We start from the raw sequence: 18628 nt of genomic DNA on the forward strand, positions 1-18628 counted from the left end.
GATTATTAAAAATGGTTCTTTTGAGAACTGTTCACTGAAAGGTTCTTTGAGGAACCCAAAAACGGTTCCTTTGTGGCATTGCTGCGACCTTTATTTTTAAGAAAAATGGTGCAGAGGAAACTGGCTGCTCAAATTCCTCCTCCTCCTCCTCCTCCTCACTCTGCACCTAAGATGAGTATATCTGATCTAGAGAGAGTAATACACTCCTATCCCACTGTGCCGCCCACTCTCCCTCTCACACAAGAGATGCTACATTTTAATATCTGGGAAACGGAGAGAAAGAGAGTGTGAGAGAAAGAGGAGCAGGAGGAGGCCTGGAGCGTTGGCGGTGAACTGCATTTCATGCGAGACCTGCTTTTAGAGGATCTCTACAGAGTATATTTATGAAAATGTCTACATTGAAATGCATAAACTCGATCCTAAGATGAAGATATGACTGAAGGACGGGGAATGACACAAAACAGAGAAACCCACTTACTGGGGCCATGCAGTGAACTAGGTCACCACTCTGTTAAATATGCAAGAATAACTGCAAGGAACACAGACACACACATAAATTCTGAAACATCATTCATTCAAGGAGTGTAAAATCTGATTTATAAAAATAGCATTGAACCGTTCCTGTCCCTGCATACTCAGATTAATATAATCTGAGTAATCTATAATATTATGAGCATAATAGCATAACTCAGATTATTTAAATTTAGAAGAATCTGATTTGAGTTCATATTGAAATCATGTTGTATCTTTGCAAATTTGAGAACCATTTGAGAACTTATGAGAGCTCTTCTGACCAAAGATAAATGACAGATATTTTCTTCCGTATTATGATTCTGTATATCTGAGCAGAATAGTTTATCGGGGAAAAAAATGGACGGGGACTTTGTCCCTTCCATTGGTTGTTGATTGGATGGAGGCCGATCTGAATGCGAGCTTGTAGTTGATTGTATGAAATCGGTGGAGTTTAAAGGGATAATTCACCCAAAAATGAAAATTCAATCATCATTTACTCACCCTCAAGTTGTTCCAAACTTGTATGAGTTTCTATTCTGTTGAACACAAAAGAAGATATTTTAAAGAATGTGGGAAAGCAAACAGTTGCTGGTAGCCATTGACTTCCACAGTATGAAAAAAAAATACTATGGAAGTCAATGGGTACCGTCAACGGTTTACCAACTTTCTTCAAAATATATTTTTTTGTGGATCTTGAGGTTGAGTAAATGATGAAATTTTCTATTTTGGGTGAACTATCCCTTTAAGCAGACAAAATGATCAAAGATCATCACCAGAGAGAAGCCTGTCGTTTCACTGGAAGATCCAGTTATGTTGATTAAACATTACAAAGTCAATTAAAAAAAATGTTTTACCTATGCATTAATGAATCATTGACAATAAGAATAATAACATGCATTTACAAATGGATCTGAATTTCCATGCCAACATTAAAGTCCTAGAAAAGAACTGAGATATTAAAAACATCTTCAAAGTGACTTTTCTTTCTTATGGTTAACACAGCTCTAAAAGTTGATTATAAGGCTACGCTGCACATTACACAAATTAAGTCCCCTAACAAATAATATGTGGCCATTTAATTACAGCATATTTCTGTAGGGTGCATTTGGACCTTGGATGCTAGAAGCACAAGGCTCTGCTTTGTCTTTTCACCTTCCTGAAATAACAGGATGTAATAATTACCAATATCAAGTAGGCAGCAGATGAGCAGGCTTTAAAAACCAAGATGCATGGTTACTAGGCAACCAAATGTGAGATTCCTATATGATTAACTGCCAAGACAAAGTTCTGAAAAAAATGGACAGTGACAGTGAGATGAATACAGATCTGGAGGGGGAATCTGGCCTGAGGAACAAACAAAATGTAGCTTTAAATGAAGAAGGATTAGCCAGATCTGCAGCATTTAACAAACCAAGAGGAAACAGACAAATTTATTGTTGAATTATACAGTAGATATGATTTCAGGGAAAAAATGAAACAAGAACTGTTGAAAAAGTAAATATTGTAGAGATGTAGAGCTTTTGAAATGAGTGTGGATTGTGTAACTCGGTTAATTTAAACTTGAAAGGACAATTTGAGTTTATATTGAAATCATAGTGTATCTTGGCAAAATTTGAGACTTTATGATATCTTTTGACATCCCAAAGAAGACATTAAATCACTCTGGTGTCTCTAATATCATTTTAAAGCAAACCCCAATTATTTTTAGATATTAAAGTTATTTTAATATTATAAATTATATAGTATTATACTAATTATCTATTATTTTTATATTTTCAGTTTTCATTTTAGTTTAAGTTTCAGTCATTTAGTTGTGCGCTTTTTTTCTTTAAGTTTGTTTTTGTATTTCTGTTTAGCTAATTTATTTTTGTTTATTTTTATCATAATAAATATATTAATGCAACTTAAACTTATGTTATTTCAGTCAATTACCAAGGCAATATTTCAGTATAATAATAATTTATGTAGCTTTTTTTAGCAGGTTTTTTTTTTTTTAGCTTTATTTACCAAAATTTAAAAAACATCTTAAATTACCAAAAGCAACTTGTAATAGTTCTAGTTTTAGTTAGCAATAACAACACTGACCCCAATATCTTGAATATTAATCAAGCGTCAAACACAACAAAAGTACCTGAAAAGTGGTCTGGATCAACTCATGAGTCCTATATTTTTCCCATATTTTTTTCTAATTACATTTAGGACTATGATAGTGCTGGTAAATGGCTTCATATGCAGACTATACATGATATTTGGTCAAAATGTGAAGGAGCCTGCGATATCAAGACACAATTTCAACTGTTGCCTACTTGGTTAAATGTTTGTAATTGCAAGATGATAAAATCTTTTTGTATTGCCAGCACTAATCAGTCAGCAGCTGTACGAGTTAACCATTTCATTTCAGCAATTGTATAATGTTGAGAAGCAGCTACGCTGACTACCACTGTAACTTTCTGCCACTCAGCAATCTATCTTTTAGTAGAAACTCCTGCAAAGACCAGAAAAAAACACTTTTATCAAGCCTTTACATCTATGAGTAGGTAATACCTCGACTCTGCAGTATGCAAAGTTTCTTTTTTGCCTTCTTGGTTCCTCCATTGCTTCAACAACTGCTCATTGAAATACGTGGCCATGTTTTATGCATTTAAGAACTTTCATAATTCAAAAAGGCATCTTAAAAAACATTCACGGTCACTTCAGGGATCCAAGGTGTTACCAAATGCTTGTGCATGTTCAAAAATACAAAGAAATGGAATCAACTTGGCTGGTAAAGCTGGTCAACAAGCGTAGTCTCGTGATGCTGGTTGCCCAAGGTAATGTTGGTTAAAGGTAGGGTAGGTGATTTCGGAGAGGCTAAAAATAGCAAGCTAGCTTTGAAAGCATAAGATCCCCTGCAAATCACTCTCCAAAGCCACGCCTCCTCCAAAACACATGAACGCGCACAGACAGACCAGAGGCTAACCAGCCACACAATGATAGATGGCATTGGTGAAGGATTGAATGCAATGCTGTCAGATTACCTCGTGTCTCATTCACCGTACAGTATAAAGAGCATAATATTCCAATAATAACGCCTTCCATTCTCGCTCGGTCTGCAATGGTGTAATGAAACGCACTGATGACATATCATATCTGTGTGAACAGGGTGCGTGGAGGTATACAAATACATACGTTGACAGACAGGTAGAACAGCCTATCGTAGCCCTCGGACCAAAGGATATGATTGGACGAACATTTTATGGTCCTATGCCTTCCACAGATGATAAAAATACATATACATACTTTATATGTTATTTAGACCACTTAACTTAGTGATTGCTGTTGGGATGTGAAGAGACTTTCAACCAGCATAACAAAAACTGTTTTTGAACCAAATCACCCCTAAGCCAGTACTTTAGTTTCTCATACTGGGGACCAACATCTATAACACAATGAACATACTGGTTACAAGCTATGATCAGTTTTTTCAGCAGAACTCATATCAAATATCTAATATCACAAAGTACAACCAAAATCCCTTTAATGTTAGTCCATTTTGCGGCCCCTTTGGTAACTCCCTCAGCAGTTATTTTCTATATACTGTAGGTAAGAGGTGTCAACCCACATACCCTGTGTCAACTTGAAAGACATAAGATTTAACAATAACATGAACTTTTAATTATGGAAAATTATGGTATCATAAGCTATAGTTCTTTAGCTGAAATCAGGCTAAAAAGCTTAACTGATCAACCCAGGTTCATTGGAAAAATGTGCCTGTGTTGACATTTCTTCAAAATGGTATTACTTTGCTGCTTGCTTGTTTTTTATTTATTTTTTATTTTTATGATACTTTGAAAATGAAATGTTCAGTGAGTGATGCTAAAAATGTGTTCAGTTTTAGCCAAAACAGAGAAATGAGAATCTTTGAATCTCACTGTTTGTTGTTGTACCTATTGCGGCAGTTTGGAAATGAAATATCTGGTAAGTGGCACTAAAAGTTAATGCTCTATTGGATTTGATAGTGTTAACAAAAGCAAAAGTGACATAAAAACGCATTTGCGGCATCAAACATGCCATTTTAGCTTGCTTCTACAAGCTCTTTTATCGTGCTTCACGGGAGCTTCGCAAGTACATTGCTGTACCAGGTGAGCTACCGAGCAAGTTTACTATCTCAGAAAAGCCAAACATATGGTGCTGGTTATGTGACGCAAACATCAAAATGTATGAGTTATCTCAGAGAAAAAATATGCACTATGGTAAATTTGTTTTGAGGTCATAAGATGGCATTGTGCAAGGAAGAGCGTGAAAATACATTTTTATTAATTCATAATTTGCCCCTATAATCATAATTTGTGTGAAAAGTAATAAATGTTATTAGTGTTTTACTGCCGCTAGAGCTCCTAGTGGAAAGAAACAACAATAATAATAATAAGTATAATACTAAATAAGTTCAAATTTAACAGTTTAATTCTGCTTTCTAATCACTGGTTGGAAATCAAATAATTAATCATACTTCCTTTCTTACGGCTGCCATATTGAGTGTTGCACTTTTCCACAATCATCTTTTATAGTCCATTCTTCATTATACTGTGTCAAGTATTACCTAATTTTAATAGTTATCATTCAGAAGGCATGCACTCTGACACAGCCTTGAGAAGTCTCACACATTCCCATGAACAAACCCATCACAGAAAGCAACAGACTCTGGCTGCTCTGTAACCCTAGTCAATCTGGGTTCGATTTGCAACTGCAAATGATTGCTTGTGGTCAGAAAGATGTCATGAGAATCCTGTGTGCCAACTGAGCAGTAATGTATTCCAGCTTGAGAGTGTGTGTTTTCTGAGCCAGGCAGAGGGGCAGATCAGACAGATTGACATAGACAACGAGAGCGAAAGAGGACTGTCCATTCCAAACAGTGGATTCGTTCGGGTAATTGGACCGTGCATTAGAGAGGGGCCGCCTGCCCTTAATTGCTCTACAGACATCTATTACTGCACAGCAACGAGTATAATTTCAAAAGTCCTGGTCTTTGGAACAAGAGCATGGAGTGTGAGAGAAAAGGGAGGAAGAGAGAGAAAGACAAAAGTGGAAAGTGTGCTGGTGGCTACAAGGACTTGACGCTAGAGGTCTCAGCTAATATGTTCAGTTCCAGAATGTTCTGGAATCTGTAGAAAGAGTCATGTTGTGCTATATTTATCAATTACACTTCAAAAATTCTTAATTGAAGCCTTAATTCAGAGAAAGGCTGAGTACTGAAAGACCAGTCATCTAATAATTTGTCCATAGATTGGTCTATAATTTCCTATATATTTGTCCACCAATGAGAAAAGCTGCTGTTAACTATGGGAAACGTTTAGCAGTGACTTTGCACTGCCATAAGGCATTGCGAGTGATACAAATGAGTAACATTATGAATAAAAGTTTGGGGTCGTAAGATTCTGTAAAATACAGTAAGAACAGTAATATTGTGAAATATTATTACAATTTAAAATAATTTTTTTCTATTGTAATATACTTAAAAATGTAATTTATTCCTGTGACGCAAAGCTGAATTTTCAGCATCATTACTCCAGTCTTCAGTGTCACATGATCCTTCAGAAATCATTCTGATGTGCTGATCTGCTACTCAACAAACATTTCTTATTAACAATCAATGTTGAAAAAAGTTGCACTGCTTCATAATTTTGTGGAAAAAGGTTTTCAGGATTCTTTGATGAACAGAAAGTAAAAACAAACAAACAAACAGCATTTATTTGAAATAGAAAACTTTTGTAACATTAAAAATGTCTTTACTTTCACTTTTGATCAATTTAATGCATCCTTGCTGAATAGAAGTATTAATTTCTTAAAAAAAAAAAAAAAAAAACTGACCCCAAAATTTTGAATGATAGTGTAAGAATATGAATATTTTGCAAAAATAGAAATAGAAAAGATTCAGTCATATGATATTTATTTTTAGAATTACTTATAGTCTATAGTTTTCCAATTGCACCATCTGATATAATGTAATCCGGACCTTGGCCAATTGTTTATTTTTGAAACAAAAATGTTCAAAAATAAAATGTGTTCTCTGAATGACTGATTTTCTGTTTAAAACAACTCATATGAGTGTCTGCATATATAATTCAGTTTAGACAGTTTGCAAGAATGTTTAGCGTCCGTGATATGAAAATTATCGCTGCGAGACGCTGGCGGAGTGAACGAGGCTTGAGAGAGTTGTGAGTGTGGGCGCAGCCTCCGTGTTGCCAGATCCAGTTATTATACACGCCTTTGGACTTGTCTTTTCCACTTAATTTGACACTTTAGAAAGTTAATGAAGAGGGACGTTGCAGTTTAGATTTAGCAATATCTTTATCTTATTTTATTTGCAAAAGATTTTAACTAATATCAGTTTATTTTTTATTTATTTTTAGTTTTTTTCAACACTACATTGCCAGCACTTAAACTTGAAAGTACTTGAAAGTAATCAAAAAATCCCAAGGTTATTGCTGACAGGATACCACATTCAGTAAAGCAAATGCAAAAAGCATCATGCCATTATCTGTCAGAAACGTTATCACGCTATCAAAAACAGTAGCATTTAACACTACACAAATCTGTAGAACAAGTACGTTACAGAATGAAATGAAATATGCAAACACTAGCCATGAAGAAGTCTATGCCATTTCATTCAGTATTGTAGTTACAGTTTCACAAAGTCATGCTAAAAACATCCATAAGAGCACTTATCATTTGTATAGCAATGGTTATTAATGAAAGCTATAACAGTAATATTTATTGTTGCATGAAAAATAAACAACTGATAAAATTATCCACCCCTAACCTACAGTAAAATATTAACACATTTTGATGCAATAAATATGGTATAATTTTTCATCCCTCCAAAACAGAAAACATCTTTTACAAACATCTACATGTCTGACTATTTCAAAGTGTTTAGTGTCAATAATGAGTTTTATTGGGGTTATTATAGCGCAATTCTTAACCCCACCCCAGACCGCATTTTCAAACCCTGGTTACGGCCATGAATCTGGTATACTTTTTTTTTTTTTTTTTTTGAAGGGGTCATATGATGTTGCTAAAAAGAACATTATTTTGTGTATTTGATGTAATGAAATGTGTTTATGTGGTTTAAGGTTCAAAAAACACATTATTTTCCACATTATTGTTTCTCCTCCTTTCTGAAACGCGAGGATTTATACAAAGCTCATCGGTCTGAAAAAGCGAGGTGTGCTCTGATTGGCCAGCTATCCAGTGCGTTGTGATTGGCCGAATTCCTCAAACATGTGGAATTGTAACGTCTCTTACCATATTGTGATGCCTGCGGCAACCACATGTGACGACCCCGGGCTGGACTCCGCTTCCTCCACGGTGAAAGCCGATCCGGCGATCGACAGCGCGAAGTTGATGTATTTCCTTAGCGATCAGCACGGATCAGCTCCAGGCATGACGAAGCGGATATCATCCTCTTTTGGAAGGCCAAACAAAGTAGTTTCGCTTTCACAACGAAGCACACAGCGCCTTCACGACATGGCGGCAGCGACAGCAATACTACAGTGAGAATAAAAGTTACGCCTTCTTTCTTTGCGTGAACATTTGGGCGGCGTTATGCAAATCTTCCCACATAGTGATGTAGACATGTGGGGGCGTGTTAGAACGAGCCGTTTTAGGTAGGTGTGGCTGCCTTAACTTTTATAAAGAATATCTCTTTGGATTTGAGACTTTAGTCTTTGCAACTTTACAGATCTTCTTTATGCACCAAGAGCTTGTAACACTCCAAAGAGAAAGGAACAATTGAAATCGCATCATATGATTAAATCAAATCACCCTTTAAATCAAATGTTCTAATACTTTGCTATTATTCTATTATTCATCTTGGAGCAAGTTCAAATGAAGGGTCTTAGAACTCTTTATTGCATTTTTCAAATTCTAATAGAAAATGAAAGGAAAAAATATTTCCAGAAGACCAAAAGAAAGGCTACTTAAAACGTTCTACGGTGCTCTATTGCCAGTGAAAAACTTCTATCAGTCATCCACTGTCTCTCACTACTGGGACTGATCACCAGTAAACAGTGAACACACACCAGTAGCTGACAAGAGTTTGTTCTTGCTGCTGCTGACATTGCACACCTGCACGCCCCTAGAGACACTGGGGTGGAGGCTGGAGGAGAAACGAGAAGGAAGGAGAACCTCTTTATAGAAGCGTTTCCCATTTAATTAAAAACTAGGCCACTGCAGACACATAGACGAAGAGACGCCATGATGTGTGAAAAAAGACACTGTCCCTGTGACTTACATCAAATATAGGCTCGGCTAATGATAGAGCTACAGTAGCGGTACTAGAGACTTGGCTTCTGAACCCAGGCTTGCACAGGCTGACACTGCTTGTGTTTTAGGACAAGTTTAGAACTGGCAAAACGTTAAAGGATCTTTAAAGGATTGTCTTCAAGGCATGAAGAATGATGACGTCAGAGAAACAATATATAAACTGCCACTGAACTATGGGGATGAGAAATATATTGGAGAGAGACTATATTTGTGTAGAGCAATGATCATCTAACTGGCCAATACCAGAAGAACATAACTGCTCCTTTCTAGTGAGCTACCTTGTTATCTACTGCCTGCATAGACTATGTTCTAAGAGCTATCTTCTATGGCATGCAGCATCCTAACCAAAATGATACGTGAAATCATAAAACTATCTGCACAGGCAGGTAACCACGCTAAAAGTTCAACTCATAATGTTATAATATTATAAGCTAACACCCAGGGTGCGAACTATGGGGGAGCTCGGCTCCCCTTAATAAGACATGGGCTCCCCTGAAAACGTGATTTGTGAAATTTTGGGGGGTCTCAAAAAATATTGACAATGTATTATTTTGACGTGCAATTTCAGTTTTGTGTAATGTGATCATTGTGGATTAGTATGTGTAAAATTGCAAAAATATCATTCATTCATGCATGACGGCGATTTAAACCTAATTCACTTCAATAAAGATAACTATACATGCTATTCTTGTCATGAGCATCAAGGTGTGAGGGCGCTGCGGTGCAAATTCCACTCATGTTTAGTACATGTTAACTTAAAGAACCGCCGAAAAAATATAAACGCTGGACTCTGTGGTCGATTCTGTGTTAAGGTAAGGCATGTTATTCGCAACTATGTGTTGTGGCTGGGTTGTTATAGGTCTGTGTGACTCTCGATGTCTTAGGCCTAACTGAACTGAGGAATTATGGTATTCTTCTGTAGCCTGACGACGAGTAACCGTTGTTCATGTGAACTCAAAGATAGCCTGATGCTTTGTATATAGACTATTAGTGGGTGGCTGTTTGTTGTTTCACCTAGCAATTCGTGTCGATAAAGTATAATAGGGTAAATCCTGTATAGTGATTTATCCTATATAGTGCTTGCATAAAGCAAGTAGTGCATACACTTGTAGCTGTTATGTATCTTTGTAAGTCATTGTAAGCCCTCTTTTGAGGCATGCGCAAGAGCACAGTAAAATCCAGTGGTTGCCTCTAATTTTAAATGGAAAGAGCACAGACATAGCCTTAGTTTGTTCATATTAAGAGATTTCTTTTATTTGTGTAACTAACATGTTTGATTTGGGGTTTGTTTTAAAATTTCAATTTCGTTTTGTTATATTTCAATTTCACAAAGAAACGTGCAGCAATAGCCTAATAAAACGACACCTTTTCATTTACTGTATAATGTCTTCAATCTCATTTTGTTCAAACAAATCGTGAGAAAATTGAATGGTGAAATCAAATTCGTGAATCGAATCGTGAGTTGAGTGAATCGTTACATCAGTAGTCTCTACAAATGAAAGGGATTAAACTGCTCGATTCATATGAATTACTATGGCTCTATAAACTTTTTTGTAGCTTGAAATTTTGGGTACATGTTAGACTCATTGGGAAAAAATGTGCCTCTACATTTTTGTAACTTTTGCAAAATGTACCTTTACATACAATTTACTGCAGATTCCAACTGAAACGGGCACTAGTGGCAGTTAAACACCAGCAACTTTCATTGTTTTTCACAGAAATTATAATTACAGTGGCAGATGAAGGGCATTAACCTTTTAGCGTCACTCACCGGACCTTTCATTTTCAATCTGCCTCAATACACACGACACGTAACAAAACATTGTCAGATTCAGACTCATCTGTTTCAGACACAACTGAGCAATTTTAAATCAAGTACACTTTGTGCATGATGCATATTGAGCCCCAGGGGGAAGTGCCCAGGTTCTCTGTAGCATCAACGAAAGAGACAATTCAGCAGAACCTCAGCATGTGTAATGAGTTTCAATCTGATCATAAGATTAAACTATGGTTTGCTTTTTTGTAGGCTACAGGGAAGCCCTGTTTGATTGCTTGGTTTAAACTCCTCAATGTCCTCGCAGGCCTTTGACATATTATTTGGCAGTATTTGGAGTATGGAGTATTTGGCAGTAAATTGCAGTATGCTTAAATTATCAACAAAAGTACCACCATGAGTACTACTGACAGCTGTTTATGACAAGTTAAAGATTCTAGACTTCAAATGAACTATACTTCAGACCTCAGTTTTACTCAAGTGTGGTTTTGAACGCAGGTGGTCGACACAAGCGCTCTAGAAAGCTTAATCTTTGTCCAGCATCTGCTCTGTTTCTCCAGAAGTTATGACCGAAAAATGTCTTTGTACTCTTTTAAACTAAAGTTGCGGCTCTCTCATAACTCCCTCACATAAGCACTTGTCAATGCAGCCGTCTGATGTTGTTGTTGCTATTTTGTTATTTTTGTTGTTCTGTCTCTTTAGTTTTATTTTCTACTGTGAAACAATGGCCCGGGCCAGTGTTGCCACGTTGTGTTGCAACATCAAGCCAATAAGCATGTGTGACATGTTACAAAAATCGGAAGGTGCGCAGTTCGCAGACCCTTGCGTCCGCACAAAAAACGAAGTGTACTTTGGCTTATAGACACTGTATTATACATGCCAGGCCAGTAGTTGGCAATGTCACACTGTAAAGAAACACTACACGAACATGCAATAAGCATGTGCATGACATCACAGTTTTCACAAACTCCCGTTTTTGTAGTTTACACAGAGACGATAACGGTATCGTTTTCGAAAACTTGCACGATGAAACCCATTTTCAAAAGTTTTTAGGTCCCCAAAACACTGTTGTGTGAAGCAGTTTTCTGCATTTAGTTGAAAATGGTGTTGCGGAAGCGCTCCCTAAATGAACCACATTTTCTAACAGACTCTTGTAGCATTACTAGCTCCTCTATAAGCAACTAAGAATCAGTATTATATATATATATATAACCACTTACTGATGATCGCACTCTAAAGTAAAACATACTGTACGTGTTTGGTGTATATATAAGAAAGGATTCCCCTGCAATGTGTGGGCACACCCTGTTGTGTGAGCACGTTTGTTACGCAGGGCCATTAATCAACATACACACTATTCCCAACCTCTCTGCTGACGATGAAAAACACACACAACTCCATAAGCACTTACAATGTACTGTTCCCTGTAACAACAAGCCAGCAGTTCTGAAGGAAAAGGAAGGCCGCCATACTTCCTGAGAGAGAGAAAACACAGTGCACAACCCCACCAAAAACCCTCACAAACACTCACTGCCACCGAAACATGAATGAAGAGAACCATACTTCCTGAGAGAGAGAAAACACTACAGGCAGTGCACAACCCCACCAAAAACCCTCACAAACACTCACTGCCACCGAAACATGAATGAAGAGACTATAAATATAGCCACAATGAGAACACAGAAAGAGCACAAATACCGGCCCCTTAACTAGACGAACACAAGTATACATACACACAGAGCCGGGGGTAGTCATTTTTATCACAGTGGGAAAGAGGAAATGTGATTTACAAATGATGAGAAATGAAAGCAGCGGGGAGGCTGGGTGACAGCTATAAAAGCATCTGGACAAATGTCAAATACATAAATACAAATGTATACACTAGGGCTGTGCAGTATTGCAGTACATACAGTGTGATTATAGAAATGGTTGTTTTTAGTTGTTTACGGTTGCTACAAATTTATATTAAGTACTAATTTCTATCTCACCGACCCCAAACTTCTGAAAGGTAGGTTATTTCAAATGTTGATTTCACTGTTTTGAGTCTGAGTCTGCTTTTTGTAAGTGTTATATAATGTAAGACTTATCATTCAAATGTTAATAAATACATTTATCTTCGAGTTCTGAATAAAAACAGAGAATAATCAAATAACTAAAAATGTGTCATAATATGAAATGTACAGCAATTGTAGCAACAGCAATTCATGTTGACTATAAAGTGAAAAGCAAGTATTGAATACCGAAATGAAAGCAGATCTACATGTGATTGGCTTGACTACATACATAAGCAGAGAGAAATCACAGGAAGAATATGTTATGACTTTTGGATTCAAATTTGGTCAAAAATATACAGTGGTGTGAAAAAGTGTTGGCCCCCTTCCTGATTTCTTATTTTTTTGCATGTTTGTCACACATTAATGTTCCAGATCATTAAACAAATTGAAATATTAGTAAAAGATAACACAAGTGAACACAACATGCAGTTTTTAAATGAAGGTTTTTATTATTAAGGGAATACAAAATAAAAAACTACATGGCCCTGTGTGAAAAAGTGTTTGCCCCCTAAACCTAATAACTGGTTGGGCCACCCTTAGCAGCAACAACTGCAATCAAGCGTTTGTGATAACTCGCAATGAGTCTGTTACAGCGCTGTGGAGGAATTTTGGTCCACTCATCTATGCAGAATTGTTGTAATTCAGCCACATTGGAGGGTTTTTGAGCATGAACCGCCTTTTTAAGGTCATGCCACAGCATCTCAATAGGATTCAGGTCAGGACTTTGACTAGGCCACTCCAAAGTCTTCATTTTGTTTTTCTTCAGCCATTCAGAGGTGGACTTGCTGGTGTGTTTTGGATCATTGTCCTGCTGCAGAACCCAAGTTCGCTTCAGCTTGAGGTCACGAACAGATGGCCGGACATTCTCCTTCAGGATTTTTTGGTAAACAGCAAAATTCATAGTTCCATTTATCACAGCAAGTCTTCCAGGTCCTGAAGCAGCAAAACAGCCCCAGACATCACACTACCACCACCATATTTTACTGTTGGCATGATGTTCTTTTTCTGAAATGCAGTGTTACTTTTACGCCAGACGTAATGGGACACACACCTTCCAAAAAGTTCAACTTTTGTCTCGTCAGTCCACAGAGTATTTTCCCAAAAGTCTGGGGGATCATCAAGATGTTTTCTGGCAAAACTGAGACGAGCCTTTATGTTCTTTTTGCTCAGCAGCGGTTTTCGTCTTGGAACTCTGCCATGCAGACCATTTTTGCCCAGTCTCTTTCTTATGGTGGAGTCATGAACACCGACCTTAACTGAGGCAAGTGAGGCCTGCAGTTCTTTGGATGTTATTGTGGGGTCTTTTGTGACCTCTTGGATGAGTCGTCGCTGTGCTCTTGGGGTAATTTTGGTCGACCGGCCACTCCTGGGAAGGTTCTCCACTGTTCCATGTTTTTGCCATTTGTGAATAATGGATCTCACTGTGGTTCGCTGGAGTCCCAAAGCTTTAGAAATGGCTTTATAACCTTTTCCAGACTGATAGATCTCAATTACTTTCTTTCTCATTTATTTCTGAATTTCTTTGGATCTCGCGCTTCGTCATGCCTAGAGCTGATCCGTGCTGGTCGCTGAGGAAATACATAAATTTAGTGCTGTGGATCGCCAGATCGGCTTTTACCGTGGATGAAGCCCGGGGTCATCACATGTTCTTGCCGCTCCTTCGTCGGATCCGCCGGCTGCGCCGTTCTCAACCCTGCCACCTCTGCTCACTCTAGCCCGGCCTCAGCTCACGCTAAGCCGGGGCTTCCGCTAGGCCGCTGTGTTTTTCGTTGTAAAAGCGAAACTACTTTGTTTGGTCTTCCAAAAGAGGACACAACTACAAATCAGTGGTTAAGTTGTATTTACAACACTGTTCCGGAACAGTTTAACCCAAATATCCAGATGTGTGCAGTACATTTTATGGAGGACTGTTTACTGATCCTGGAAGAGTAGACTACAATGCCGGCTGTTCTGACTCACGTAAGTACGTTTTCATTTAAAGGATTTGATCATTCAAACACGAGTTTTGGGCAGTGTGGAGTAGCACTTGTTGTTTGTCATTTCTCTGATCACAAATGCAGACAGAGTTTTATGTTTACGCGGCGCGATGCAATGCAAAAAAAAGACACAATAAATCATTATAATCAGTAATTATGTCCCCACTGGATGCAACAAAAGACTCTTTTGTTTTCATGCTGACTTTAAATATTCACAAAAAAAAAATGGTGTTGGTAATGGATAACAAAAATCAGTCACGTAACAAGAGTCATGGATCATCTCCTACACTGCATTACCTCTGCACAAGTCTGTCAAGGTCATCGACACAGTATCTAAGTGCAAATCCCAGCTGATATTGGAAGATACTTCTAACAGTACATGACAGGAACGTGCAAATCTATTTTCCAAAGCAAACATCAGTCCAGCATGCCCTCCCAGACCCAGGAACATATTATTAATGAGTCAGGACTCTGTGCTGTTTAGGAAACATGTTGTTTTTCATTACCGCACAGCTACAGACAGAATGCCACAGTGGGCCGCTGCCACAGTTCCCTGGACATTACCAGGGAAAGGTAGAGAATACTAATGCAGGGCTTAAGCACAAACACACACACACAATCTCATGACCTGAGCAATGCTGGAACCGGGTTGGAGGAGCTGACTTGCCATTTTCCACTGGCCTGCAGATGCCAGCCAGAGGCAGTAAAAGAGAAGCTTCCCTTCTAACCACCCACAGAGAATGTATTTGAAATGATGACCCACAACACTGTGGCATAATCACCCAGCAAGAAGCTGCCCGATAGCGACACACACCTTCTGGCCTTTCACAACGGCCCGTGCATGACAAGCAGCCCTCCTTACCATGTGAGAAGAGAGGTAGGTGAGAGAAGAATGTAAAGAAGAATCCAAACATGTGAAAGGTCAAGCATCACACACCCACTCCAACATAAACAAGATAAATGGGGCAAGCATATCAGCAGCAACCATAAAAAAAAAAAAACACGCAGCAACTTTTTCGCAATCCGCACTATAATGCACTGGATTTGGACATTCGAAGCCGTGCTTTCCGAAGCAATGATGACCTTCTCCATCAGTGACAGATTGTGCTGATGTACTGCACCCAACTCCTCCTCTTTTTTCCCCCCATAGATCACTGTGCGATGAAAACATTGTGCCTTTGCCATTTTCCTCTCATCCGCATCCATCCACCGGCACTGGAGACATGTCATTCTCATACCTCTCATTCAAATCAAAGTGAGCTGATACAGCAGTGCTACATTAAGCTGCATTTGATGGAAATGCATCAGGGAGGTTTGTGCAGGGGGTGTAGTGTCAGTGCCATGGGGAACCTCCGAGAGGCATTTTGCTGGAAGAAATGCCTCTGCAGTGAACCCGTTATGCACAACACACGGATGCACAACCTCCAATTATGCATCTATAATAATAATAATAATAATGCCTAATATTGCATGGGTGTGATAATGCATAAAGCTATTTTAAGATGCATTGCGCAATCAAGATGCTAGACGCTATTTGTAGTAATGGCTACTAAAAATGTTTAAAAATGCATTTGTATATTTAGAAAACAGTGAAAGTTTGAATGGGAAAATATATGGGAATTGGTACTGCAGTTAGGGATTCTTTTCTGCGAATAAATAAGTAAATAAATAATAAATAAACTTCGCCATGGCGTAAAACGATCGTATTTAAGATCATAGCGCTCACCTGCCAACAGTCTGGTTGGCGAGCTGTCGCATCCGATTGAATTGCTTCTTCATTTTTGTATATTTTCTTTTTGTCTGCGTTAACACCTCGAGCGCAAAACAATCCGCATTTCGCTCAAAATAAAGGGACGTAATCCGGTGCGAACATCCCCGTTATTCCCATCACACGCCCTCATGGCAAACCGAAAGAGGGTAGAAATGTCCTAAAATGCGTATTTCAGTGCATTTTTTGCGCTGCTGCTCGGCTGAGATGCTGCTGGGCGATTCTCACATCGGCAAACTGACAGCAGCGGTACGACGCGAACGCGGTGCGGCATGGGAAGTGTAGTCTTATTACACACGATCCATGTGCCGAGTGCTTTTGAAGTAATTCGGTGGACAGACAGGTATGCAGTGGAGCGGGTGGCGTTTAGCTCGCATTGCAGCAGTTCACTCATAAAGAACGCTTTAGACAAAAATACAGTAAACGATAAGGCGACGTGGTCTTTCACAGCACAGTTAACCTTGTCTACTTAAACAGCAGCTGGACAAAAACGTTACTTTGACATTCTGATTCTGAGCAGAGAGCTTTTAGCGGGGTTAACCCTTGTTTAGCAACAGACAACCAATCATAAACAGCCTCGGTTCTTACCTCATTAAATATTCATGACCATCATGATTCAAAATTTAAAAAATAAGCTTATTTTATTATGTTTATTTATTATATGCAGGGTAACTTAATGGGTAAATGTATTTATTTATTTTTGATTTATCAGATTCTGACTTTTTCAATTGACTACATTTCATATGACATAATCTTACACATAACTCGAGGTTATTAAGCACAAATGGTGAAAAATCTTGCATGAAAGCACACCATAACGCGTTGAGTGACTATTAAGAGACAGTTGTGTTGTGTTGTGTGCCAAATGACGCACTATATGCACTTAATCTAGCACCATACTCAACCGTCTTGTGTAATTATACGATTATTTGAATAATTAAGTGTATCATCCGAGCATGTGAAGTGCCCTTTTTTTTATGGAATTTTAGTTGTGAACAAATTAATCATCAGTGCCACTCAAAACGACCATTTAAGAGACAGTTGTGTTGTGTTGTGTGCCAAATGACGCACTATATGCACTTAATCTAGCACCATACTCAACCGTCTTGTGTAATTATACGATTATTTGAATAATTAAGTGTATCATCCGAGCATGTGAAGTGCCCTTTTTTTATGGAATTTTAGTTGTGAACAAATTAATCATCAGTGCCACTCAAAACGACCATAGTAGTAACCAAGTCAGTTAGATGCTGTAATATGTAAAAACCAACAACACTACATATTAGTTTCGCGAAGGTTATTTCCATTGGGAACTGAACAAACACTGAACAAACATAGTTTTGCGAATGTTATTTCCATCTTTGTGAAGATGGCACTGCCATCTTGTGGCTTTCTGACAGCCAGCAATTGCATTATTGTCCATTGTAAGAGACAACAGATTGTATCTCAGGTAAATTTCGGTGACATTTTTTAAAGCTTGGTATGATGTATATTCATAACTCTTTTGGCAACCTTGTTGTAACTGGACAACGATATATTTTCACACATTACAATAAAAAGATGCTGTGAAAAAAAAACAGCATTTATGCTTTTGTGAGCTAAAACATTATCATGAACTGTTTATCTCAATTTGTCCTTCCAAAAATGTTTACATAATTTTGACTCTGATTAAAGATGAATTCAAAGATGCTTTACAGGAGCTGCGTAACTCAACATGAAGATGGGAAGGTGAGAAACCAAACTTGTCAGATGTAGAAATGAGAATTATAAACATTTAATTAGTATAAGACAATTAGTAGCCTATAAAAATAGAGATCGAGGTGTTGAAATGGTGATGACAGGTTACCATGTCATTTTAACAATGTTGCAAAGATGATTGATTCACACAGCCGACACAACAGCATATTGTGTATCACACATCAAAAGGCTTGTCTCTTTTTGTGAAATAGCCCTTAGCCTACCAAAAAAAGATCCAAAATAGCCAAAGCCATTTTTCACTCTCTATTGCTTGTTGGCTGCAGGAAAAAAGAGCTATGCTACTCTCTGTCAGCATTCCCTTTAAATCACAGTTGCTTGGCTCTCATTGCTGCTTGCGTAATTGAGTTCTGAAATGTTAAAATGCTCAGTTTCTTCTTATTATTAACATTTTAATATTAATCTTAAATTGAAAATCTGATGTCGCAACTCAACAGAGGTAGACTATGCATTTTAATATTAGTGTGATTATGGCAACAGCCAA

The 18628-nt window shown here is 37.9% G+C and overlaps 1 protein-coding gene across 6 annotated transcripts in view; it reads right to left on the reverse strand.

The window, feature by feature from the left end:
- arhgap44a (Rho GTPase activating protein 44a) overlaps positions 1-16609 on the reverse strand; it is an 87017-nt gene extending 70408 nt beyond the window's left edge. For all 6 annotated transcript variants that reach the window (XM_016290877.1, XM_016290881.1, XM_016290880.1 and 3 more), the window contains exon 1: positions 16348-16609. In XM_016290877.1, coding sequence (XP_016146363.1) covers positions 16348-16400 — 53 coding nt within the window. In that variant the 5' untranslated portion in view covers positions 16401-16609. The remainder of the gene's footprint in view (positions 1-16347) is intronic.
- Positions 16610-18628: the final 2019 nt, after the last annotated feature.

Source organism: Sinocyclocheilus grahami, unplaced genomic scaffold (assembly GCF_001515645.1).
Source record: "Sinocyclocheilus grahami isolate Dianchi unplaced genomic scaffold, SAMN03320097.WGS_v1.1 scaffold264.1, whole genome shotgun sequence".
In the NCBI taxonomy this organism is placed as follows: Eukaryota; Metazoa; Chordata; class Actinopteri; order Cypriniformes; family Cyprinidae; genus Sinocyclocheilus; species Sinocyclocheilus grahami.